General features: G+C 39.3%; 1 protein-coding gene across 4 annotated transcripts; it reads left to right on the top strand.

Moving 5' to 3' along the window:
• Positions 1–24,617, top strand: LOC118805375 (ribosomal RNA processing protein 1 homolog B-like). Of its 4 annotated transcripts, none has more exons than XM_036566335.1 (18): positions 1–208; positions 998–1,080; positions 2,060–2,117; positions 2,631–2,716; positions 3,662–3,723; positions 4,873–5,002; positions 9,544–9,608; positions 9,698–9,900; positions 10,856–10,968; positions 11,090–11,187; positions 13,187–13,206; positions 14,101–14,208; positions 14,430–14,710; positions 18,351–19,487; positions 21,441–21,521; positions 21,718–21,765; positions 22,637–22,703; positions 23,414–24,617. In XM_036566335.1, the coding sequence occupies exons 1-18, from the start codon at positions 67–69 to the stop codon at positions 23,587–23,589; spliced, it is 2,958 nt and encodes a 985-aa protein (XP_036422228.1). In that variant the 5' UTR covers positions 1–66; the 3' UTR covers positions 23,590–24,617. The 4 variants fall into 4 exon arrangements, with proteins under 4 accessions (XP_036422228.1, XP_036422061.1, XP_036422315.1 ...); XM_036566168.1 differs by having other exon boundaries at positions 21,354–21,521; XM_036566422.1 differs by lacking the exon at positions 21,718–21,765.
• The last annotated feature ends 3,108 nt before the right edge of the window (positions 24,618–27,725 follow it).

The following is a 27,725-nucleotide window of genomic DNA, read 5'->3' as shown; positions in this document are numbered from 1 at the left end:
CGCGTAAGAAGCACGCGGAGTGAGTTTGTGGATGAAGATTCACTTGAGAAGAGCAGAAATAGAAACATGGCGGCAGCAGCAGGAACAGTAACTCAGGGGCCAGAAACTGCGCTCGCTCAGAGACTCGCCGCCAACGAGAAGTCTGTTAGGACTAAAGCCTTAAAGACTCTAAGGAAGTACATTAATTTGCGCTCTCAGAGAGAAGGAGGTAAGATTAGCCGACTGTGCTAACAGTGCTAACTACAGTGGGAAACGTGGAAGAGGCTGAAGTTGGTTTCCTATTTGCCAGCTTCTTGTAAGAATTTTCCCGTTCCACCTTAAATGCTAGTTGCAGAAGTTACACAGGCGCCAGAGTGTAGCTGCTTCACCATTTAAAGTAGAACAGGAAAATTCTAATAAGAAGCTGATTTCGGCCTCGTGACACGTGCGGGGTTAGGTTCGTGCTAACGTGCTAGCGTACAGGCCATCCACCTTAAAACACTAATGCATCATTTATCTCTAGTCTGTAGACTCTGAGCTAATGTTTACTGGCTTTGTGGATAATACAGCCAAGCAAAGTCAGCTAGCTAACCTACGCATTTAAAAAATGTTTTTCAAGGGTTCTGTAGTAAAGGCTATGGTTCTGATTTGAACCATAAGTTCTATATAGAACCTTTTAGAAAATATTTTTATTTGGCACCTAAAAGCATACTTTTTCTGTTAGGATGTCAAGCTTAAACCAATAGAAGAACTTTTTTTGTTGCTGTATAGAACTATTTTGAACAAGGTGCTATGCAGGACATTATACAATACATTCTACAAACAACTCTTTAAAAGCATTTCACCGTGCAAAGAACAATTTAAGCGTGCAAATGTTTCTGTATAGAACTCATCCCGTCTCTTAAAGACCCCCTGAAGACCCCTCCTTTTAAGTGTGTAGTTACAGTAGTAGTTAATTTAACTTGTCAGGGCCTCATTGCGATTAATAAGTCTTAATTTGGTCATTTTTAACTCTAAGGTGGTTTCACATGTGAAGATTTAATGAAAATATGGAAAGGACTTTTCTATTGCTTGTGGATGCAAGACAAACCGCTTCTGCAGGTAAGCTAATAGTTAAATTTTTTTACATAATTAAACACTTAAGATATAAGTTCATTTAGAGTGGTTTGGCATGAAATGCTCCATTCTAGAGAAATTTACAGAGTCAGACTTGTTCACTTGTTCAGATGTCCACCTTTAAAATTCTGCCTGATGTCTGAGACATTATTTTATGATAGTTTTGAGAAGATTTCGGCCTCAAAATCCTTTCATGGTGGAGGAATACGTACAGGGCGTTGTGAGGCAAAAGAGAATTGACCATTTCTGATTTTTCACTGTTTTACCATTATCAACATTCCATATTAAAACACATGTAGCTTTACTGGCAGTTTTGGATAGTAAATAGAATGACTATATTTGTGTTGTACACATGGCAACCGCTGGTTCCTATCACCACCACATGGAAAATAAGGTCAAGAATTTGGATTTTTTCCAAATTGACCATCAAACTACATTTAGGCACATCTTTTTAGTGTACACCTTAATAAACATCTTTACAAACTTCATCTTTATTCATTATAAAATAATTGTGAAATGTAAATCATAGCTCATTTTCCTTCTGTACTTCTGTGACCCATTCCTCTGCGATATCTCCATATGCTTTTATGAGTATATCGTGGGTATGGTAAATATCTAAAAACAAAAAACACTCCCCAACTACATATTTCACTAAAAAAGAAAGCAAATTAGTCCTGTGTAGTTGGGTTTCAGCAGCTCAGTATATAGAATTCTGAATACAAATCATTGTTTTCATAGCTTTTGATTTTATTTTATTTTTTTTAAATGTGGCACTACTTTTGTTCTCTCATCATATATCAGAAAAAAATGAGCACTGTACATTGTGTATCGCAAAAACTTTCTGAAGTATCTTGATATTACATTTTTGCCTTATCGCCGACTTCTATTAAAAAGGTCCATCTTGATTTCAGGTTGACTGTAAACGAGGTAATAATATGGTAATAATTTGTATCTTTGATCTCAGGAGGAACTTTCAGACAGAATATCTGGCCTGATCCATTGCTTCCACACAGCTGACAACCGTAGGTATCTCTCTCTCTCTCTCTCTCTCGCGCTCTCTCTCGCGCTCTCTCTCGCGCTCTCTCTCCATATGGATGTGTACCAGAGAACATTTATATCAGACTTTCTTTGAAGGTAGAGAGGGATGCAGTGGTTATTTTTCTCTTCTTTGAATCCATGAAAGCGTTTACGTGCATTTAATAATCCAATCATAATTGGATTTCTGCAGTTATCCGATTATTCAAATGGTCATGTAAACACCACACTCCGATCTACAAATCCAATTAAGAAATCCAACAGAGAGCTGGATTTTAGCTGAGTAATCAGATTTCTCAGAGCATGCATACTTGTACTCGGATTTACTTCGGTCTGCCCATGTGCAAGAACAGACCATAGTACCAGAGATGAGCAAGCAGTGCTGCCGCGTGATGGCAGCAAAACACTTTTGGAACGCTTATTGCTGTCATTTTTGTAGTTTTCCCCCCTGTGGTTGCTGATACAACTCATCAGCCATCAGCCTTTGACTTTTTTTCCAGAGCTGCTGTACTTTGAAACCTTTCTTCAGACTCTGAAGAGGGAATGGAATGGCATTGATAGACTTCGCATGGATAAGTTCTACCAGGTTAGTCCTAAAATGATAAGATCTTTTCTCATTCAACCTGGGGTGTTTTTGTGATTCTTTTACTGCTCATATTTCACTCATGAAACACAAGTGTTTTATCATGATGCATGCCCTCATACTGGCCACGAAAGTCCTGGTAAACAGGATGTGACAACCTGAGATTGAATGAATAACAACTCCTTTTGTTCTGAATTGTATAAAAATACACTCCTACAACTTTTTCCTTCTTCAGAAATTGAGATTTTAACTGTTAAGAGTATTACACAAACGTTTCGCTTTCCTGGCCGCTTCCTATCACTTTTTCACGGGAGAGGCCACATTCAAGGTTGGTTTTTGCTGTTTCTCTCTCTGGAATCACACAAACACTTGCATTGTGGTTACTTATAAAAGTCCGTGTACTAAACTGGAAAAAGCTACGATTTTGATCTAAATGTCACCATATTTCCAGGTAGTGTATTTGCTTATGTTCACTTGAACCCTCACAGTAATTATAGTAGTTGTCATGCAGGTAAGTTTCTGGGTCAGTTTTACTGGGATTTTTACACTGAACCCTTACCTGCATCATCACTGTTAAATATCTGAGTAAACGGGCATGTGTGACAGGAGCGATACAAGGCTTTGAGATACTTTTATATTTTCCTCTACTGTGTCAGCTTGTGAACATAATGTAAGCCTTCTGGAAACCATTAAAGGAATAGTTTGGTGAAAAATACATAATTTTTCCCTTAGCCCAAATGGAACTGACCACCTAAGACATGTTTGGTGTCTGACGTTTCTTTAGTGTTTTAAAAAGCTAGCAACTTGCAAATGTCTAAGGTATGGGGAAAATTGAGTAAATTGAGTGAACTTTTTTTTTCCTCTAATGCTTCCTTCAATGTTGAAAATGAATTAAAATTTTTTTTTCCTAGTGTAATCGTACATTTTTCTCTTCTCTTTCCCAAAAAGCTGGTTCGTTTTGTGTTCAGACAGGCCTTTGAAGTTCTCAAGAGGAGAGAATGGGACACCAGGTAATGTTTACTGTAATATAAATTAGATCTTCCTAAATGGCCTAGGCAGTGACTGGGGGGTTTTGCTTTGCAAATGCCCATAGCATATATAGTGTTTCATATATGTTCATACAGTTCATATGAGTGGTAGATTTTATTTTTTCTGAAACATAATAAGATAAAACAGACAAAATAACCTGTAGTGCCACATAAAAAAATACTGTAGTAATAATAAAAATAATAAGTGTGTGACTACACTGACTTATTTGTAATAAGTCCTGTGCTGGACTAAATCCAATTGAACAGGCCAAACTGTCAATTAATGTCAGTTTATTCATATAGCACTTTTTACGACAGGCATTGCCACAAAGCTGCTTTAAAGAAAAAAATCTGGGTCCAAGCCCCCATGAGCAAGCCAGTGGTGGCAGTGGCATAGAAAAACTCTCTAAGAGCAAGAGGAAGAAACCTTGAGAGGAACCAAGACTCGAAGGTGGAACCCATCTACCTCAGATGAAGGAACAGCTTTAGACCGCATAGGGTGCACAGTTGTTCAGTTCAGCAAAGAAACACACAGTTAGTTCTTTTAGGAGTAGCTGATTATAGTATACAGTGTTAACAGAGAATAATAAGAGATTGTTTACAATTTCCACTAGTGCTGTTTCTATACTATGATGAGACCTAAATCCAGACCAAATTTTTCGTGTATGTGATTTCTATGCAAGTTGTTTTGCCACAGCTTTTTCCAAAATCTTTGATACAAAAGTGTATTGTAACATAATTTATCATGATAACGATAACATTGTCATTGTCCACCCCTAGTGTGCATATGTATTTAAAAACATCATAAATTGTGAAACAATGGATGCTTTGAGTCTCCTACTCATTTACTTGGTCAATGGTAGTGGTTCCCAACCCTGCACATTTTAGTGTTTGCCTTCACAACTGATCTAATCTGCTAATTAACAAGCCCTTCCTGGGTTGAGGTAATCCAGTCTTAATAAGGCTAATGATATATTGTGCAGTTCCAGGGTGAATTCATGTCTTTGGGTCTTATAACCTATTTGAAATAGGAGTGATTTTTATTTTTATTAATTTTTTATTATTATTATTATTTTTTTTGTTTTGTTTTTTGTTTTTAATGGGTTCGCACTTATTCTGTCTTCTGTGCAGTGTGGTAAATCAGTTTTTAGAGGTGTTTACAGCACAGCTTTTACAAAGCACCGGACGTGTTCCAGATGGCCTGATGTTACATGTCCTTGAGCTGTACATGACTGAATTAGCTTGGGTCGGGGCTGCAGAGGTAAGAGCTGATTGACGTTTTGCAGTTTGTTTTTTGTCTTGAAATGTCAGTCTGTAGCATGAACAATCAGACTGCTGTACCTGACGGACCTTTATAAATATCCAACATATAGTTGTCTTCTTACACCAGATGTAGTTGATCAGCCATGAGAAGGTTAGTGTATGACATTTGCTTCTGCAGTTTTGGGCAGAAGCTGTTAGGCCAACGTAGCCAAGAAACAATGGACGATGATGCATACAAGGGGTGTAATGGTACACAGAAGTCATGGTTTGGTTCTTGCCATAGTTTGGACATCACAATAGGAGTTTGGTACAATGGACAGCTAGAACACCCAAATGCATAATGTTAGGTTTCTTTTCATTTATTTTGGACAGGCAGTAGCTCAAGTTAGTTTGTTCCACCTGGTATCCTGTAGTCCCCTCTGAGGTAACTTTAGTTGGTACAGCCTGTAGCGTGGGTCGTTTGCACTTGACAGGGAACTGATTTGTGATACACTATAATTACAGCCCTTAATGCAGACACTGCATTCTGTGCAGATTACGACTCAACACGATGTGTGTCCGTTTACAGCCTTTACATTTTATGTCTTTTGTCAGTTTTTACCTGAATTACCATTTAACAGCTCTATGAACACACTGATCGGGCATAACATTATGACCACCTCCTTGTTTCTACACTTTGTCCATTTTATCAGCTCCGCTTACTATATAGGTGCACTTTGTAGTTCTACAATTACAGTCTGTAGTCCCTCTGTTTCTCTTCATACTTTGTTAGCCCCCTTTTACCCTGTTCTTAAACACTGATGTGGTGGTGTGTTAGTGTGTGTGTGTCTGCTGTGTCTGAGTGGATCAGACACAGCAGTGCTGCTGAAGTTTTTAAACACCTCAGTGTCACTGCTGGACAGGGATGGGGGAGTAGCTAAGTAACGCACTACTTTTTGTAGCTAACTACAAATTTTTGTAGTTAATAGCTGTAGCCACTACAGTTTTATTAAATGTAGCTAATAGCTGTAGCGGCTACAAATTTTTGTGTAGCTATAGCAATCATTTTCGCTACAATTTCCCTACCGGCTACAGGCAATCCGCGCAAAATGTGAATCACAGAATGTGGTCGTTAATTGGGCTGGTGGTGATTGTGCAATCCTGACTGAGCTGCGGATAGTTCGAGCAAACGGACACACGTGGATCCCACGTGCTGATCACCCCTTACTAGTAGGCTTAGCTCAGGGGTCAGCATGATAAGAAGAGCCATTTTGTCCTTTCAACGAAAATCAAACCACCTTGGGAGCCACAACTTTTTATGTCCGATTTACCTTGTTGGCTGTAAATATGTCTCAGTATGTGCTGATGTGCTAGTACAGGCTAAAAATATAAACAAAAACGCAGACTTACTTTGCTCTGCTTTAAGCTTTAGGTCAGCTGTAGCTGCTTTTCTCGCACCTCAGTCAGGGAACTTTTCCGGGAGTTTCTTGTAAAAAAAAGTCTCTCAGTGTTCGACTTTTTACAAGGCTGAAGTCACTTCTCATTCACTAGCTTCTTGTTCGAATTGTCTCGTTCCACGTTAAATGGTGCCTGAGACGCCAGATTGTACTGCTGCGCCATTTAAGGTGGAATGGGAAAATTAGAACGAGAAGCTGGCGAATGAGACGCTGACTTCAGCTTTGCGAGTTGTTGCAGATTAAACGTATGAGGAAACCAGCTGAATGCTTATAAATGTAAACAAGTCCATCTCCAAATTATCGATGTTCGTCTTAAATCTCTCTTTGCCTTTTCGTTATCTGCGTTGCCGTGTGACCAGCAGTCTGCACGTTAGTCTTCAGCATTAAAGGTTGGTGAATTAGCAGTTATGCATTAAGCAACTCCAGCGTTTAAGACAATTTATTGTGAAAACTGTGTTAGAACTGTGTGTTATAACGATTTTACAGCAAAGGAGCATTGTTATTTTACTTAAAAATCTAGTTCTGCTGTGGAGTAGGGATGCACGATTATTCGACTTAGTTGACTAAAGTTGACAACTAATTTTGTAGTCGAGTAGTTGATGTCGTTACGCGTCTTTCTCGCGCTCACTAGAAACGTTTTGACATTACCGCTTACTGGAGACTTAACGACAGCACGATGGCTGCCTCAAGAACAGAATCCTCAAAAGTGTGGGAGCTAAGCTTAGAAAAAAAGGTGTCAGTTGTGCTGTTTGTAAAGCCGACCTTAGCTCGCCTGGGAGCACATCCTCCATGATGGAGCATCAGAAGAAGAGACCCGTTGGCTCACTGGGTGAAGAAGATTCATGTCGGTAAGATACGCCCCGTCCCAAATCGCATATTAGCACACTAAATAGTAGGGGTGTGGGGAAAAAATCGATTCTTGGATGCATCGCGATGCAGACGTGGATGATTCTGAATCGATTCACAAATGTCAAAAATCGATTTTCTAAGTATTTCATTTATAACGTAATGTTGACAGAACGGAAAGGGCGGAACTTGGAAGTGGGTAAGTGCAGCATCCGGACAGTCTGTGGCGGCACATAACAAAAACACAACTGGATGAGTGAGAAATCCGACCGGCTCCCCCTGCATTAAAGCCAGGTTAGATCAGGAGTCACAACCTAAATGTTAAGAAGAGCCATTTCGTCCTTTCAGCAAAAATCAGACCGCCTTGGGAGCCACAACATTTATGTCCGGTATGTCTCAGTATGTGTTAATGTCCTAGTTTAGGCTAAACAATATAAACGAAAACCACGGTGCTGCGTGGACATCTATTACCACTGGATCTTATTTCACTGTAACAGCGCATTTTATCACAGATGAGTGGCAGCAGCGTCTCCAAACAAGAGCAGTGAATGAGAGCCTTCTAGTTCACTTGCCACATCACTTCCATTTGTTTTATTAATAAAAGACATTGGACGTGAATGCATTATGGATCATTACAAATACTTTGTTTTAAAACTACCAAGTCCTCAGACAGTAAGAAAATAGAAATCATGTATAGAAAAAAAAATGCATCGAGATGCATCGATAATCGTTTTATAATCGCATCGCAGCCCTCTGAATCGTAATCAAATCGTGGGATGCCTAAGGATTCCCGCCCCTACTAAATAGTGTGTAAAAATGTCGCATATACCATTAGAAGTGTACTCATTAGTGTAGTGTGTGGTTTGGGACGCGGCGATAGTTGTGCTAGTGAGCTAGTTCGCTAATGCTAACATTAAATTCCGTCCTACTTCGTGTTCTGAGCTGAGCAGTAACAGTTTCTATTTCAAAATGCGTGTTCTCTGGAATTATTAATGGAGCTGAAACAGAGAAGCAAGTAACTATCATTCACAGCTACTCTGTTCACTTTCCAGATAACGTTTACGCTTTTAAACACTGCACCAGTGTCTTAGCATCGAGGCCACCAGTGTGATCAAATTTGGCGAACACAGGAGAGCGTTTCCAAACAGCGTACTGTTCTCCGCAAACATTTAGCTCCACTCGCAAACAGTTTAAGGAGGTAGTTCTCCGTGAACACACAGGGTAGCTAGACAAAGGGTTGGCGTTGAAATGAAGCGTTGACACAAAATCGTTGAAATTTAACTGTTCATAGAAAAGTTTGCCACAAACATGCGCCACTTTCAGAGCGCATCTTCCCTGCAGCGGGGGGTATTTGCTCTCTCACAGACTCTCAGAGGAGCACGGAGTGCTGAATTTCCTCCTTTTCAATAAAGACATGTAATTGTAAAATTTAGTTTCAGCAGAGTGTAGACAGACAGCAGAATGCACAGACTGCACCGTTTACATTTATTAAAATTTAGATTGATTATTTACTTGATTAAAGAAAAAATGATAGTTTTGTTATTTTATTGCTGCTGCTTAGCACATCCTTGGTTATAAATTTTGACAGGAAAAATACGTTGGAGTTTTATTTTTTTTGTATTAGCAGGAAAGTGTGTGTTAACTTAATTCTTGAATGCTATTCATCTTTGTGTTCATTGTTAGTTAGCAAATGCATAAAACGACCTCAAGCTAAATTTAAAAGCTAATAGCTACATAAGAGTTGTTTGGTAATGTAGTGATTCGTAATCCGAATAATTGATTATTCGTTTCAGTAATCGATAGATTATTCGACTATCAGATTAGTCGGTTGTTGCAGCCCCACTAATAAAATGGACAATGAGCGTAGAAACAAGGAGGTGGTCATAATGTTATACCTGATTGGTGTAAAGCAGCTCTACAAACACACAGTCAGGGTGCTGACAGGTAAACGCTACTCAAAGCGGTCTTAGCAGCAAACTAATAGAAAGTAGAATTTCATGCCTCATGTAAAAGACAGTATGGTAGAAAATGGGAATTAAATTTCTCTTTAACTTGTTTGATAGGGACATACTAATGTTTCAGCAGGTCCAGGAGTAGTTCAGCAAACTTCAGACATCAGATGTTTCTTGATCGACTACATTCAAGCTAAATAGAGAATGTTGTGTACATTTTGATATTTTGCTGAACTGTTTCTTTTTAAAGTGGATGTGAGTAGATTTACTGGACATGTGCTGGACATGTTTTCTTTCTCCTTCAGCTAACAGCAGAACAGAACTTGACTTTTATTGACCCTTTCTGCAAGACCATGGCCAAAACCAAAGAGTGAGTGTCTCAGAGAGGTTAATTTAGAGGCTAACAGTGTTTTCTGAGATGAAACCTGCTCACTCTTCTGTCTGTTTTCTCTCTTTCAGTCGCTCAGTGTTGACTTCCATCTCCAAAAACGTCTTCTCCGCTGTAGTGGACCATGCTTCCTATGCTGTGGAGGACCTGATAAAGGAGTTGCGTTGTGGAGAAGATACAGACTCTGGCCAGGCTTCTGAGGATGAAGAGGAAAGTGTAGAAGATGAACCGAATAGCAGAGTGTTCAAGAAAGTTAAAGGGAAAAAGGTCAATGGTAGGTCAAGGGTTGATCACTTGGCTTTAATGGGACCATATCACGGAAAACTTAGGGACTTAGTAATAGTAATGTTAATAAGGGCCATTTATAGAGCTGGTCATATTCATGGCCGCTTTACAGACGGGTGGGAATTTCTTCTGTTACCGTTAAGCTTTGAGTGTTAAATTAAAAACCATGTAAAGCAGTGTCCGATCAGATCAAAAAGTGGAGTCTAATAAAGTGCTGATAAAGGAATGGTGCACTGAAAAATCATAATTACTCTTTGCAGAATTAATAATTGATTCTGAAGGGTATTGGTATCTGAAGTTTGTTATTTAGTTTTTAACTGAGCAAAAATATTTCGAGTAACAGCCTTTCATTACTTGTTAGCTTATTTTGCCTTTGAAAGTTCTTCAGGGAAGTCACAGCTTTTTTGATAGTTTTAGGATAAAACATCCCCAGTTTAGTTGATTTTCTAAGTGAAAATAAGTTAACACATCCTCTATAGAGAACGCTTTTAAGTGACTTTTTTTTTTTCATATTCTAGTGCACAGTTGTTACTCATTGACTGAGTTTGCTATATTTTAGGGGGGGAAAAAGCATGCACAGGTAAAAATGTTTTCCCACTGTGTTAAATTCAGTTAAATTCATGCTTCTGGTGGCATGCCAGTTGCATTAAGTGGGAACATCCCTAGTACATAATGAATTACATTAATGTTCAGTTTACACTCTGCATCGTCAAGTTCTTTATTCTGTTCGCTTTAGTGCCAATAAATGAAGAAAACTGCAAAAATGTAACTTTTTTTTCTTTCCACAAAAAAGACTGTGCAGTGTTCCATCATATTTGAATCTCAAGTCAGTCTTCTGTTCTAATTACACAAATGTGATATGAGTTTTAGTTTAGAATTGGACAGAATTTTGTTTGTTTCAGTGAGCTCTGAATTAGAAATGATGCATATGAAATGCTCTCCAGGTGTCCCAGATGCAAAGGAGAGTGATGAGGGCAGTGAGGATGAACTTCTGGATTTGGATGATGTAGATCCTAAGGAAAAGCTGAGTGATGGCGACATTGGACCTGTTTTGCAGGTGGGTGGTGCTGACTGAGCGAACGTAAGGGAACATTAAGACGGTTACCGTTTGTCTGGCTGTATTGATCAGCTTCTGTAAACATAAATTAATGCATTGTTGTTTTATTCTCCTGTTACAGTTTGACTACAGCGCTCTAGCTGATCGTCTTTTTGAGCTGGGCAGTCGCACGAATACACCAAACCTCAACCGAACCAAAATGTACAGGCTGGTGAAGATGTGAGTGCTAACCTCTGTGGTGTTTTAGATTTAAGTCACAAACTGGAATTTACAAGCTGAGGCAGCGTTGAATGATATGGCAGTATGATATTACTTTAACTGATGTCACGATGTGCTTTTCTGAGCATATTGTGTGTGATCAATACTAGAGATGAAACAATATTAAAATTTCATATCATGATTATCATGACAAATTATCACGATTATCGGTATTATCGCGATATTGTTCAAATGTGTTGAAAAGTAAAATAAATAAAAAAATAAATACTGATACACAAACTGAAACTCGTTTCACCAACTTTTATATTAACACAAATAGAATTGGCAGCAATATGCACTTTTTTTTTTTATACATTTTTAGTATTACTTTTGTATTACTTACAATACTTGTAATACTCTGTAAACAAAAGAATAGCAAATGTATTATTATTACTGTTGTTATTATTCTTATTACTGTTGTAATTATTTTATTATTATTATTATTATTATTATTATTATTAATTACAATAACTAGGGATTTCCCTGCATAGAGAATTAAATCTCGACCAACTCTGAGGTAGGTCTTAATGGAAAATTACTACTTCTAAGAGATGCTGCACTCGAGGGATTTCTGTCCGAACTGCAATTGCAGCATTATTGTGCCGTTGTGGCGCTGAACCCCTAATCAATACAGTGCACCAGGAAAAACAGCCAAAATCACAGAGGAATTGCGTGACCGTGCTGTGAGCTGCAGACAGTGTAGAACTCACACAGTGTGTCTTCACCTGTGGAGCTGCTTCTCTAAAAGCATTTTAAAACCAAAGCATAACTTTAAATTAATGCGCATCTGAGCTGCGGCAGAAACACTCCTACAGTTTAATCTCTGAAACTGCTTTTCCTAAAAGCGACACACAGCGTTTATTCGCGCAAGGTCCCGTCTCAAAGCACACTATCTTCCCTATGTAGTGCACTTCGTGGATCATGAAATAGCAAATCCTTCACCCAAAGAGTGCAAGAAATGTTCGACTAAGTCATCTATAATCAACATTAACAACAGGTTACAAATTCCCTATTTAAAACTCAGCTGCTTGTTAATGATGATCGTGTTTGAACAGTAGCGCCCTCTGTAGGGGACACTGAGTGATTTGAGACGGTGTTATTCTCTTCTCAGACAGTAAACACTGCAAGTGAGACGAGAAAGGGGAGCTGTGCAGATTGAACTTCTGCAGCGTCTCGTTAACTCAGCTCATTTTGGAGACTCTGCTCCACAGAAATGTGTTAAAAGCTTTAGTATCGATTCACTTTTACTCAAAGCTTCATTTTATATTATTAACAAACCATAAACATAAGTTAAACCACACAAACCATGACATTTCTTCTATTTCGAAGTCCCCACAGACTTCTCCGTTAAAGTTAACCTTGCATTCTTGCTAGTAGCGGGTGGTGGTCGCGAAGATGACTCATAAGGTTTGATGTGTTGCCCCCTTTCGCCGCTATTCTGCAGACAGGGTGGTCATCTTCAATTAGCTTTCCTTCTGCACCGTTATAAACCCAAAACATGACCAAACGTCAGACTTGGTCTTCTTAGAAGGCTGAAATATCTCAGAATCTCCGAGTTTCACACCGCGGTAATCGACCGCGGTTTTAACGATACTTTAAAGTTCAAACGGTACTACTAACCGTCATTAATTTTACCGCGGTTTACCGTGAAACCGGTAACCGTTTCAACTCTAATCAATACTTCTAAAATACTGAACAGCTCTGGATTCAGATGTTCAGAGAGCATAATTTGTCCCTTTTAATTATATATATAATAGTGAACAGTATGTAAAAGAATAACAAATGCACTAATTTATTTAAATATCATTAATGTTGCATTTGGTCTGTTACATCTCATCCAACTTCAGAAAAACGAAATATGATGCCTATTATTGACAGGTATCTCTCTCTCTCTCTCTCTCTCTCTCTCTCTCTCTCTCTCTCTCTCTCTCTCTCTCTCCCTCCATGTTTTAAATTGAAGATTCAGTGACTTAAGTGAAGGTAAGACATTTAAAATGAATTTTCTTTTAAGGTGCACTTTCCTGACTGCCTGAAGCACCTCATGTTTCATAGGCTACATATGATCCATAAGGGAGACAAATTCAACAGATTTCTGTGCATAAGTCAAATATTGAAATGTAAATATTTTATTGAGAGTGATTTGGTGTGTAGTGACTGACAGTAGAGACTCAGATTTCTTTGCAGTAGTGGTGATAGGAACCAAGGGTCACTATGTCTACAACACAAATATGTATCTATTTATTTTAATATTCAAACCGATCAGTGAACCTAGATGTGTCTTCAGAGTTCTTGTATGGAATGTTGATGATTTGTAAAATAATTGAAAATCTGAAAGGTTTTCTTTGGGGACTATTTTGCCTCCCAGTGCTGTGCATGTATCCCTCCACCTTGAATGGATTTTAAGGCCAGAATATTCTCAACTACTGTACAACAATGTGTCAGACATCAGGCAGTGAATTCATAACCATTTCATGAAGTAACTTTCTGTGCTGGAGATTTTAGAGGTGGATGTCTGGTTCCTATCACCACACTGTGTGTTTCTCTAGCATGGAGCCTTTCAGTCTACACTGAATGATTTTGTTTACATGTTAATCATTTTATTTTGCTGAGATTTAGACATTTTTGCATTATTTATAAGTGGCTTATTTAGTATTTACATTAAGACTTTATACTGTTAATTTCAGTTTAACAAATTTGCCAATTGTGAAATAAGTCATATTCGACAATTTGTATCAGTAAAGTACTGTTTAACTTAACACTGTTACAGTGTGTTTAATTGCTGGACTGTTAAAATGATCTTTTTTAGCTACAGAATTTTAACAATGTTGGAAGAATTTAACAAAACACCTTGTGTGTCTTCTGCTGTGTACACAGGTGTCTTCCCGCAGGATGAAGATGTAGTTGTGCAAAAGGAAGACAAAAAGAAGAGAAGATACAAGGCTGAGGCAGCTGAGGAAGAATCTGCTGCCAAAAAGCACAAAGGTAGTTTTATTTTCCTTAACAACTTTTAATGTGCTTCCTGGGAGGTTATCTGCTAGGTTTGTTTCAGTTGTGAAAAAGTTGGTGAACCCTTTGGAACTGGCCTGTCCATGCTCTGCCCACAAATGTGCCTTTTTTAGCTGTTGTGGCTGATGTGTGTGTTGTGAAATTTTAATTAAATAATGAGAGTGACTAACATAACATCATCTGCTCTCCCAACACAGCTTGTGAAGATGTGCAGAAGAGGGAACCAGAACAGGATGATGCAATAAATGATGGCAGAGGAATAAATAAAAAGAAGAAAGAAAAGCAGAAACATGAAGATGGGCAAACTGCACGACTCAAGATGGAAACAGACACACACACATCACAGACTGCAGTAGAGACTCCATTGAAGGCAGGAGGAACCCCAGCAGGGCAGAATAAGAAGGAAAAGAAAGGAATAGGAACATCTGTTACTGTGTCTGGGGTTGTTGTAGATCTGGAGAGCCAGTCCTTGGTAATGGTAAGCAAAAAATATATATTTTATGATGTTTATTTACACAGCTGCAAAACTTTAAATATTCCCAATTGAATTACATGTTTTGTTTTTGTAAGTGGACACATCCTCTTTCAGTGCACAATTTCTGTTTACTTTAACGTGGGGTATTTTAACATGAGTTCAACATGGGGTTGATAAAATGTGCCAGAAAAATGCTTTTTGCAGCATAAAGATGGTGGTGTTTAGGTTACTTCAGGTACTGAAAATTTGGTGCTTTGTAACAAATGAAGAACTGTTGGAGGTGCTGCATGACTTCTGGCTGATTTGTGGGCAGGTACTTGGGACAAGATAGGAAGTGTCTCACAATATGCCAGAAAGCTGTGGGATTCGAGCTAGGCTAGAAATTTATCCTAGCCACCCGGCTCTACCATCTCTTCTCTCTAGGTGTCCGCTCTCTTAACCATAAACTGAACCACTTCAGACTACAGCTAACTTCCCAGTGCAAACTTTGGGAACTGCTGCATTTTTGCTTTTACGGAAACCCTGGCTCACTGACAGCATTCCAGATTCAGCCATCCAACTAGCAGGGCTAACTGCACATCGCACCAACAGAGTACCATTAGGGTAGTCTACATTAATGACAAATGGTACAAAAATGCTGTAGAAGTGGTGGAGTTTGTGATTGAACTCGGGCCAAACTTCCTCCGCAGAGAGTTTGCTGCTGTGCTCATTTTCACGGTGTACATTCCACCCGGCGCTAATGCAAAGGAAAGAACTGAATGAATTCTCTGCTATCAGTAACCTACAGACTGCACAGACTGTGCATCCTGATGCATTTTTCTTGTTCATTTCTGTCATGTTAATTCCAGCATACATACTTATTCTCAAGTATGCCAAGTCGGTTCTGAAACAGGTGAGAAACTGGTCCCAGGGAGGGCCATCTCAGCACTTCAGGACTGTTTTGTGCGAACAGACTGGAACATGTTTAAAGAGGCTGCTACATATATTGATTCAACAGTAGGAGGAATGTTGGAGGAATGTACAGCATCACTGACTGGCTATGTAGAGAATGTAACTTCCTTCAAGACAATCACCACACGTACTAACCTAAATCTTCAGGTCAGGTGACAAGGCAGCTCTCAGAACAGGAAGTGCCAACCTGTCCCAGGCTATCAGAAAAGCAAAGTGCAACATAGAGAATCCAGATACTTTGTAGACACCAGAGACACAAGGCATATGTGGCAGGGCATTCAGGCCATCACTGTCTACAAAGTGACATCACATGCAGTGTGATGGTGATGCCTCACTTCCATAGGCACTGAATGATTTATAAAGCGCAGAACAACCAGCCAGCAAGGAAGACCACACAGACCTCCGACCATGTACTAAGTCTGTCCACAGTAGACGTTAGGACTACCTTTTCCAGAGTCAACCCTCAGTAGGCTCCTGGCCCTGATGGCATATGTGTTAACAGTTAAATTTGAACGATTTTGTGTAAACGTTTCATTTCAGTGCTAACCCTTTGTCTAGCTACCCTGTGTGTTCACAGAGAACTACCTCCTTAAACTGTTTGCGAGTGGAGCTAAACGTTCATGGAGAACAGTAAGCTGTTTGGAAATGCTCTCCTGTGTTCGCCGAATTTGATCACACTGGTTGCCTCAACGCTAAGACACTGGTGCAGTGTTTAAAAGCGTAAACGTTATCTGGAAAGTGAACAGTGTCGCTGTGAATGATAGTTACTTGCTTCTCTGTTTCAGCTCCATTAATAATTCCAGAGAACACGCATTTCAAAATAGAAACTGTTACAGCTCAGAACACAAAGTAGGATGGAATTTAATAATAGCATTAGCGAACTAGCTCGCTAGCACAACTATCGCTGCGTCCCAAACCACACACTACACTAATGAGTACACTTCTAATGGTATATGCGATATTTTTACACACTATTTAGTGTGCTAATATGCGATTTGGGACGGGGCGTATCTTACCGAGATGAATCTTCTTCACCCAGTGAGCCAACGGGTTTCCTCTTCTGATACTCCATCATGGAGGATGTGCTCCCAGGCGAGCTAAGGTCGGCTTTACAAACAGCACAACTGACACCTTTTTTTCCTAAGCTTAGCTCCCACACTTTTGAGGATTTTGTTCTTGAGGCAGCCATCGTGCTGTCGTTAAGTCTCCAGTAAGCAGTAATGTCAAAACGTTTCTAGTGAGCGCGAGAAAGACGCGTAATGATGTCACCAACTACTCGACTACAAAATTAGTTGCCAACTAATTTGGTCGTCGATTTTAGTCAACTAAGTCAAATAATCGTTGCACCCCTAGTTGGTAATGAAACACATAAGGAACAGTCTTCCAGTCTTGGATCCATTTCAGCGTATCACCCTTAGGGCTAAAGATGATGCCTTATCCGCTTCCTCTGTCATTTACCTCTCCTTGACCCACGTGGACAGAAGAGGGAATAATGTGAGAATGCTGTTCATAGGTTTTATTTCATATATATATATATATATATATATATATATAAAATGTGTGTGTGTGTGTGTGTGTGTGTGTGTGTGTGTGTGAGATATCTTACTTTGACAATTTGAAAATGCCTGGTGCCCTTTACGTTGTGCGTCAATTTCATTGTGAATATACTAAAAGAAATGGCCTTGTTTCTATGCTCATTGTCCATTTTGTCAGCTCCACTTACTATATAGGTGCACTTCGTAGTTCTACGATTACAGACTGTAGTCCATCTGTTTCTCTGCATAATTTGTTAGCCTGTTCTTCAGTGGTCAGGAGCCCCACGGACCCTCTCAGAGCAGGTACTATTTGGGTGGTGGATAATTCTCAGCACTGCAGTAACACTGACTGGTGGTATGTTAGTGTGTGTTGCGCTGGTCTGAGTGGATCAGACACAGCAGTGCTGCTGGAGTTTTTAAACACCTCAGTGTCACTGCTGGACTGGACTTAGTCCACCAACCAAAAATATCCAGCCAACAGCGTCCAGTGGGCAGCATCCAGTGACCACTGATGAAGAACTAGAGGATGACCAACACAAACTGTGCAGCAGCAGATAAGCTATTGTCCCTGACTTTACATCTACAAGGTGGACTGACGAGGTAGGAGTATCTAATAGAGTGGACAGTGAGTGGACACGGTGTTTAAAAACTCCAGCAGCACTGCTGTGTCTGATCCACTCGTACCAGCACAACACACACTAACATACCACCACCACGTTAGTGTTACTGCAGTGCTGAGAATGATCCATCACCCAAATAGTACCTGCTCTGTGAGGGTCCGTGGGGCTCCTGACCACTGAAGAACAGGGTAAAAGGGGGCTAACAAAGTATGCAGAGAAACAGATGGACTACAGTGTGTAATTGTGGAACTACAAAGTGCACCAATATAGTAAGTGGAGCTGATAAAATGGACAATGAGCGTAGAAACAAGGAGGTGGTCATAATGCTATGCCTGATCGGTGTGTGTATGTGTGGTGCTGCTGCTGTGTGTTGAGGGCCTGAAGAATGACATTTCGGTCCAGTGTACACATTAGATTGAGGAATGATGACCATTTAGCTTGACTTTACTTATTATTCAGAGTTTAGTGCTTATTGTGGTATCATTTATCCTGTTTGCACTAACATATATACATCCGATGGCCCTCCTCTGATTTCAGGGGAACAAGCCAGGCTCTCAAAGCGAATTAAAGGCCAGTGCCAGGAATAACAGGAAAAGTAAAAACCTTAAGTCAGAATTACAGGAATTTGGGGAAGAAAAAGCTGCTGAACATGAAGATGCTGATAACAATTGCCACACAAACACTGAAGTCACAAAGTGCCCTGGTCCTGACAAACTGGAAGACGTGGACAGCGAAGCACAAACAAAACTTAGCGGAAGGACAAAAAGTGGAAAGAAAGATAAAAGAAATAATGGTGAGGAACCAAGCCCAAACCAGTGCACGCTGATGAATGTCTTACACATGAGAAACGTCAGTGCTTCTGCCCCAGCAAAGAAGAAGCAGAAGAGTCCAACAGTACATGAAGAAATTGCAGCTGAAATTGGACCAGATGTTAAAGCATTGGATGAGAAGCCAGGAGATTCAAGTTTGTCACTTGTTGAAAAAAATCTTGCTGAGTACCCTGAAGATGGTATTTTGAAGAAAAAGAAAAAGCAGAAGATAAAGAAAGCCACGGAGGAAGAAGACAAAGCAGGGATAGATGATGTACAAAATATTGACAAAGTACCGAAGGAAAGAAACACATCTAATGTAACAACGGATAATGCTTCAGCCACCATCATCATTGATGCAACTAATGCAGAAGAGCAGATGTCAGATGCTTCTACAACGAAGAAAAAGAACAAGAAGCAAAAACTGAAAGAAATTTCTGTAGAAATCAACCAGGTTCACCTAGAGGTCAAAGAACCTGAGGTGGCTAGTGATCCCACCGGTGAAGGTCAAGCCTCTGAAGCCAAGGCACTGAAGAAAGAAAAGAAGACAACAAAACAGGAGTCATCAGAGGAGAAGGAACTTGATGCTGAAGCTGAGGTAGAGGCTGCTTGTACAATGCTGAGGAAAAAGAAAACCCAGAAAAAACAAAAAATGCAGTTGGTGGGTCTGACAGTATATGTGAAAGAAGAATGTCAATCTGTAGAAGCCATAGGGGAACCAGTGCTGAAAAAGAAGAGTAAACAGAAGCTGAAAGCTGCAGCAGAAAATGGCTGTAGTCCTACCACTCCAATGAAAAAGGGTAAAAAGAAAAGGAAGATGCAGGCAGAAGTGGAAACATCTGAGATAAATGGACACACTGTGAAGGTGGGTGAAGCTATAATCAATGTGTGCGTGCGTGCGTGCATGCATGCACAGTGTACTGTCATTATTTGTGCTTTGTGTGTGTGTGTGTGTGTGTGTGTGTTTGTATGTGTGTTTTGTGTTTTAAATCTTTTCTTTAAATGGGCAATAATGAAAAATGAATCACGGAAAAAAATGGCCTGGAAACACAGAAGGCTGCTAAACGAGTCACCTAAGCTATCCCAAAATTCGAGGAACCTTACACAGCAGTGCAGGTCCCCACTAGGGATGTGCCGTTTCAGCTAACTCTGATATTCGAGGTAATAAACTGATATACACTATATTGGCAAAAGTATTCACTTGTCTGCCTTCACATGCATATGAACTTGAGTGACATCCCGTTCTTAATCCGTAGGGTTTCATATGATGTTGGCCCACCCATTGCAGCTATAACAGCTTCAACTCTTTCCACAAGGTTTAGGAGTGTGTTTATGGGAATCTTTGACCATTCTTCCAAAAGCGCATTTGTGAGGTAGGAAGGACACTGAGGCCTGGCTCGCAGTCTCCGCTCTAATTCATCCCAAAGGTGTTCTATCGGGTTGAGGTCAGGACTCTGTGCAGGCCAGTCAAGTTCTTCCACACCAAACTCGCTCATCCATGTCTTTATGGACCTTGCTTTGTGCACTGGTACGCAGTCATGTTGGAACAGGAAGGGGCCATCCCCAAACTATTCCCACAAAGTTGAGAGCATGAAATTGTCCAAAATCTTGTGGTCTGCTGAAGCATTAAGAGTTCCTTTCACTGGAACTAAGGGGCCGAGCCCAACTCCAGAAAAACAACCCCACACCATAATCCCCCCCTCCCCCGAACTTTGCACTTGGCACAATGCAGTCAGACAAGTACTGTTCTCCTGGCAACCACCAAACCCAGACTTGTCCATCGGTATGCCAGACTGAGAAGCATGATTCGTCACTCAAGAGAACACATCTCCACTGCTCTAAAGTCCAGTGGCGACGTGCTTTACACCACTGCATTCGAGACTTTGCATTGCGCTTGGTGATGTAAGGCTTGGATGCAGCTACTCGGCCATGGAAACCCATTCCATGAAGCTCTCTACACACTGTTCTTGAGCTAATCTGAAGGGCACATGAAGTTTGGAGGTCTGTAGCGATTGAATTTCACGACTGGAGTTGTTGCACAGGTGGCATCTTATCACGGTACCATGCTGGAATTCACTTAGCTCCTGAGAGCGGCCCATTCTTTCACAAATGTTTGTAGAAGCAGTCTGCATACCTAGGTGCTTGGTTTTATACACCTGTGGCCATGGAAGTGATTGGAACACCTGAATTCAATGATTTGGATCGGTGAGTGAATACTTATGGCAATATAGTGTACGTTTAACCTATGGGGAGCAAAAACATGAAATGAGGCCCAAAAAAAGGTACTTCGGCCAAATTAATGTAGGGCTGGACTTGGAGGCTCACCCTTAGCTGATTGCTCTGGTGTGAGGACTTAATAAGAAAATGAAAACGTTTACATTGGCATTCTGGCCTAAAACTAGAGTTCAATGTTAGAGTTCATGTTATACCATATTCTGCAGTGTTATATTGCATCCCTCAGCCTCATCAGTTCAGAATTCACAATTGTGTATCTTTTTTGCGTGTTTGCAATAGATAGAAGGCACTGCTTACATTATTCATTTTTGCCCCTTTAAGCAATACCCAAAAATGTGTTAGCTATAATCACAATAACACAGACCAGTCAGTAAGGTGTTATGGTAATATGGCATTTTGTCCTGTTTTATATTGTGCAGCTGTAGTGTATACAAACTGTTCTAAAATGTTAACTTCAAATACTTAATAGACATGTTGATATGTTTCTCTGCATTAGGATCCTGAGATTGCAGCTTCTGTAACGCCCAAAAAGAAGCTAAAGATGAAGAACCCCTCATCCAAATCTGACTTTGTCTTCTTTCAGGGTCAAACAAAAGCCCCCTCTCCACTCTTCTGTAAAGTTAAAACTAAAGGCAGCCCCAGTACACCTTTGTCCAGCGTCAAGGTATGCCGTTTTAAGCAATTTTTATCCAGATAAGCTGCACTCTACATGTGGAATTGTAGCAGTTCAGCATCATGAAAAAGAAAACTCAGAAGTTCAATTTCAGTGTTCAGTGAAAATTTGCAGATTGATCTGAAACTGGCTGTAGGGATAAAGTTCAGGCTTTCGTTGGAGATGGCTGTCATTTGTCCATTTGCAGGTCAGGTTCCAAGCTTCTTTATCATTCCCTCCAAGAGCCTTGTATCAGGTAATTCCCATGATGGCCATAATGTGTGAAAAGTTTGAGGACACCTAGCTTTTTTTTCACTGTTTAAAAAATTGCAAAGGTTCTGTTAGCATAAAACAGCTGTGTGCTGTTTAGTTTGGGTATTTTTTGCTTGAACAGTCACTTTCATGTGTATCAAGTGTCTTCCTTCATATAATGTAAGATTTGAGTGTTTATTTCCAAACTAGTGTTAAAAGTACATATTGAAAATACTTCTGTCCAGAGGCGGTTTAAGGGGATAAAACTCATGACCTTGTTACTAAAGTAAGGCTTTTATCACTCTCCATCAGTTTAATGTTAAGTTACTGCAAAGTGACTACATAAAGCATGCTCATTTCTTAGAAACCTTTTGAAAAGCTAGGTGTCTACAAACTTGTCACAGGCAGTGTATGCACTGAGGCGTCATATACAGAGGTGTCAGTTTACTAGGACCACTTACCACAGTGTGTTGCTGCACTGCTACAAGTGGATCAGAAGTGCTGCTGAAGTTTTTAAACATTCTGTCCACTCTAGACACTGATACTTTGTTGCAGATGTATAGTTAAGCTAGGCACATACTGTGATTTTTAGCCCATTTTGAAGCCTAATCATTGTATCTGGCTGAAGTTCAGCATCATCAGTCAGTGAATTACGGTGAGGTCTGCACAATTGCAACTTTTAGAATGAATTACATTTAGGTTAAATCAACCGTTCACTTCAGGCAGCTTTTTCAGTCTTTACATAGTGTTAAATGATAACGTACTGATTTGAAGGCGCAGGGGTTAACAGTTGTGTTTTTTTTTTTTTTCCTTCCTCTATAGCTATTTTAATTTTGTTTTTTTTGTTTTTTTTTGTTTTTTTTAATCTTTTACAGACATTCCAGACTTCAAAGTCAGAAACTAAAAAAGTTACCTTCGGACTCAAGAACAACAAAACAACTGGTAAGTCCTAAACTGACTTTTCAGTGTCCCTGTTAACATCTACTTAAAAACAGCTAGCACATTGCTAACTGGTAAGGCACAAGCTTTTATTACTTGTTAGCTACATAAGTCTTGTAGCTGCATTGCAAAGCTGAAAGTAAGCTTGGACAACAAACATGTCTTAGCAGATCAGCTGTGTTTTGGATGAAATACAGTAAATCACTGCTTAAATCTTGTTGCTTTGAACAATTATTTTTTTGGCACCAGCGGCTGATGTACTAAAGTAGATATACATATTTTGATTGTGAGGTCAAATCACATTTGATTTTCAAAATTTTAAGTATTCTACAGAGCTCCATTTATATATTCATTTGGCTCAAATCATTTCCGGTGCCACAAAATAAGCCTCAAAATCACGGCTGCTAGAATTTATATGTGGGTCATTTGAATGTGAGTTTTTATGCTGAGCATAAGCCCTGCCCCCTTCCTGTCCACTTTACTCTGACATCATTGACCACGGTTTCCATGAAAGAAGGCCAATGAGAGATGGGAAAAGACTGAGGAATGTATCAGCAATACTGTTTTATTTTTATGTACACATTATGATTTCAATAATGTATTGAAACTGTTACATTGGTAGTAGACAAGTCTTTTAAAAACTAATCATCTGTTGAACATTTTCTGCAGTGATACCTCCGTAGTCTCACTGTTTTGTTTCTTTTATCTCTCAGAATTCAGGAAGACGGATCATAGTTTGTTGGTGAGTCCTGTCGGCTCATCCCGTGTGGCATTTGACCCTAAAAAAAGACCAACGTGCAGTGTGCTTAAGTCACGTGCTTCCTTTCCATTTGTCAGTGTGGAAAAACCCACAGCCAAGAGAAGACCAACAGCAGCAGATTTTTTCTAAGAACGGAGAACTTTTGAATCTTTTTATGCTATGTTTATATTATAACGTTTATATCTGCATTGCTGTTTTTCTTAAGGAATGTTATTTAAAGCCTCAAATGTTTGTTTGATATGTGATTGCCAATTGTTTGTTCTGATTATTTTTGTTATTTGGCAGTAATGTCAATGCATTTGGCAGCATTACCATATGACAGAAAACCTGTTTAAAAGTCATCCGATCTAAACAGGTGTTATTTTTAGTTTCTTGTATGAAAGAGGTTTTCTGAGCACAGGTGAGCCTAGAGTTAGGGCTGCAACAAACCGTCGTTATCGCAACAAAACCAATGTGTCTCTGAAATAGTAACTTTTTCAGGAGAAGGAAAAAAAACGTCCTTAACATTAAATGGGGGTTCATTGAACAAGATTTGTTTTGAGCAATTTTTGGAGCATTTGTTCCATTTTTCATGAAATTTAAAGACAGCTTTAAAAGTAAAACGCAACTCATTTTCGTATTCTGTAAAAAATAAATAATACAAAAACATTGGTACAGTTTTTTGTTCTGATAGCGATTATGCATTTGATAATATTCTATAAATGTAAAAGTTAAAACATTCAGAAATTTGAATGACATTTACTAGGCACCAGGCACCTCAGACTGCACTGCTAATTAAAGCTGGTGTGGCTGTGTGCAGTGTGTGCTTTGGTTACAGAGCAAAAAGTTGTTCTCTTTGTTGTAAAGATGTGGTTTCTGCTCTTCTTGATTTTCGAAGAGGAAGGGTTTACTGCAGGCTTAATCCATCCCATACCGATCAATGTGCATAGCACCCTGTTTGTAAGATATTTAGTTTACAAATTAGGTTTTGTAATTTTGTGTCTTTTGTGAGTTTGGTAAAGTGAGAGTTCACTGTCTCATCAGTCTAATGTTTGGAATACTGGCACCTCAGATGGTAAACATGATTTACAGATAGTTAAAAAATGCTCAAAACTTGTTCACAAACAAATGTTCAAAAATGTTAAAAGTAAATGCTGTGTACTGTTTAACAGTAAGAAAGATATAGTCAAAGAAAGTTCATATATATATATATATATATATATATATATATATATATATATATATATATATATATATATATATATATATATATATATTATTCTGTGGACTGATTTCCCTTTTAGCTTGCTGTTAAGCATTCCATTTGCAGAAACTCGCATTGTTAGAATGAAAACCTGCAGAAATACCTGCTTCTTGTGGACAAGACTGCTAACCCACTGGTGTGTGAACCTTTGGAGGTTCTTTAAAGGTAACTTACAAAAATAGTCCTTTAAAGAACCATCCATTGAAAGGTTGTTTATGGAAGCAAAAGTGTAGTTACATAAATAGTGCAGTGCTGTAGTCCTTCAAAATCCAAACTCCAGAGTGCACCTTTTGAGTAAAGTAAATGAGGGCAGATAATCTGAGCATTTACATACAGTACAGTGTGAAAATCAGAGTACAAATTATTTTTTTCAAAGAAAGGAAAAAAGCTAACATTTTAAACAGAAAATTACATGAAACATCTGATGTTAGTTGTTGCCTCATGATTACAAATTTGGAGTGATCAGTCCATAAAGCCTCGCTTCACTTTTTCTCAGATGCCCAGTTTCAGTGTTTTAGCACAAAGTTTCTGATTTAGCCTTTCTTCAGTAGCTGCTTCTTGGCAGATACACATTATTATTTAAAGAATGGAAAAGTTACAGTGGCAGTGTGTGCACAAACGAAGGACTGATAGACTTGATACTGTACTAAGTGTTAGAGTCTTGTGTCATTTTCTCTTAAAGGTGTTTCCTGCTTTTTCTTCTGACTGCATATATACGTTGTACTTAATGGCCGTTTTGACTGGAAACTAAATTAATGAAAGGGCGGTACTACAAATGCATTAAAGGCATGGTTGCAAAAACAGTGTCTAGCTCTAAAAGATTAAAGAGATTAGAAAATGTTTGGGTAACAATGACTAGAACTGCTTTTGGCACATAAGCTTACAAACATCATGAGGATCTCAGTGAAGAAATAAAACGGAAGGAAAAAGTATGATGTTGGCTATTTATGGCTATGTTAAGGAGGAACCCAGCGTCCGTTGGAATTGTGGTAATGGGATCTAGGTAGGTCAGAGTGTTGCCGGCGTGCAGCGATGTCCACAGGCTGCTCAATCGGCAGGAGATTATGGAAGAGCAAGAGAGAGGTTCATGTCTGCTGGAAATAGCATAATCTTCGGCAGGAGTCTGATGAGTCCACGGTGGAAAACGATGCGGCTCGTTATCGCACAGTGGGAACGTACTCGTGCAGTCCTTAGCTCTTTGGCTATGCAGCTGAAGGCTCCAGACTGCCCGCTGCTCTCTATGGTCCTAAACTTTGGCAGGCTGCATCGAAGTGGCACAAAAGGGTTCAGATATTGTGGCGGCTGGAGACGCAGAGTCACACGGTTTAAAGATGCAAGTGCTGGAGATTGAGAGTTATGTCTAGCACCTGCAGTCAGCGAAAGGTAAGACAGAGAATTAGATCATTCCTTAAAGTATAAAGTGAGAGGTCTTTGTATATTGCTTAGTGTATACATGGTGATTTTGTGCTGCACCAACTTATTAAAAGCAGGACCTCAATTCAAGGGCAGTTTTGATACTACTGGGAGATTCACTCGAAAGAGGCCCCGAATATTCTCTCGTAACAGAAGTGTCTCCGTTTTCTGCCAGACACATGAAGGGGTACGGGGGTATGCACCCGGAAGTTGCAAACGGAGATTAAACGTGGCGACGGCCGGATTACATTTACGTTTTAACTGAAATGTGTCCCCAGTATTAACAGATGATCAAATTTTATTTTTTCCCGCGTAAAAAGCACATCGACCACATAGGAGTGGACGATCGAGCTCGGCTTGTACGCTTCCATTAGCCCAGAGTGCATGAAGGCTGTTGGTTTGATGAACTCCAAGCCTTGCGTACCCTCGATCTTTCATTTTGTTGTTTATTCTCTGTCCTGCGTTCCTCTTCGCTGCCGTGCCCATGGGCTTTTGAATTAAAAAAAATGTGCTGTTATTATTTTATGTTTAATGACGGAGCGTGCAGCAGTGTAACTAAAGTTTAACTAAGTTAGTCTGCCACTCAAAGTGCCCAAAGATGGTCCTTGACTACATTTGACGTGTGAACAAACTTATTTTTAGATTATATTAAATTCTATTTTTCAAAATTTTTAAAAATACATTTCAAAATATTAATAAACACAATGTAATGTATTTACATTTTAAAACCTCAGTTTCAAACCCACCTTCCTTCTTTATTTGTATATTCTTTGGCCTTTTTGGCCCAAAAACACTGCACTTTGGCCCCCTAGATAAAAAGTTTTGGTAGGCACCAATGGCCTAATGGCAAGTTACAGGCTTATTATTTTTAATGTTAATCAAGTATAAAATGAATATTCAAAATTTTCGTATGCATGCCACAACAGCCCTCCGTGGTTACCTATTTCCCTGATGCACTGTGTCCTGGCGGAATTATGTTTCATTCCTCATGCAATACGAGCTGCTGTTACAAAAGCAGGAAATACAATTTACATATTACAAATATTCAAGCTCGAGTAAGTTTTTCCAAAATGAGCTAATTATCACTCTAAGAGTTGAAAAAGATGTTTAGAGTATGTGTTAGAGCAGTAGTTTAATATTCTAGTCAGAGTTTGACAAGAATGAGGAGCTTCTTTGATGAGGCATGGTATTATGTGAATGAAGTGGTTCTTCTTGTATGCTGGTGGCTCCATTGGTCACTGATGAGCCTTCACAACTACTATGCACCCAAGTGTCTCTTTCTTTAGGAATGACTCATAATACCTCATCAGTAATAGCTTTCACCAAATGTTCTTGCCTTTGCCTTTCATTTGATTTGAAGTGTAAGAAGTGAGATTTATTGTGAATGACTCATAATAAAATAATAAAAATAATAAAAAATAACAGAAGTTTTTTTTTTAATGGTGTGTCTTTCTCAGTACACAAAACGAGCAAAAGTTCATGCTGAGTGAAAGAAAAATCAAATGCAGTCCAACTGACAGAAATAGGTCCTTGGTAAAACAAAATTTGGCTTACTTTCCCTGCAGCACATCCACATAGCCCAAAAAAGAGAAGTATGAGACAATATGTG

Source organism: Colossoma macropomum, unplaced genomic scaffold, assembly GCF_904425465.1.
Source record: "Colossoma macropomum unplaced genomic scaffold, Colossoma_macropomum, whole genome shotgun sequence".
Taxonomy (NCBI): Eukaryota; Metazoa; Chordata; class Actinopteri; order Characiformes; family Serrasalmidae; genus Colossoma; species Colossoma macropomum.
The sequence above is the reverse complement of the archived record's forward strand: the minus strand, read 5'-3'. Positions and strand labels throughout refer to the sequence as shown.

What these genes read in the sequence shown, in the direction of transcription:
- LOC118805375 (XM_036566168.1), top strand. Translation starts at nt 67, where the DNA reads ATGGCGGCAGCAGCAGGAACAGTAACTCAGGGGCCAGAAACTGCGCTC. An exon ending in GCATGGATAAGTTCTACCAG is followed by an intron (nt 2,717 to 3,661) that starts GTTAGTCCTAAA and finishes TTTCCCAAAAAG; the next exon opens with CTGGTTCGTTTTGTGTTCAG. An exon ending in ATTCAGTGACTTAAGTGAAG is followed by an intron (nt 13,207 to 14,100) that starts GTAAGACATTTA and finishes CTGTGTACACAG; the next exon opens with GTGTCTTCCCGCAGGATGAA.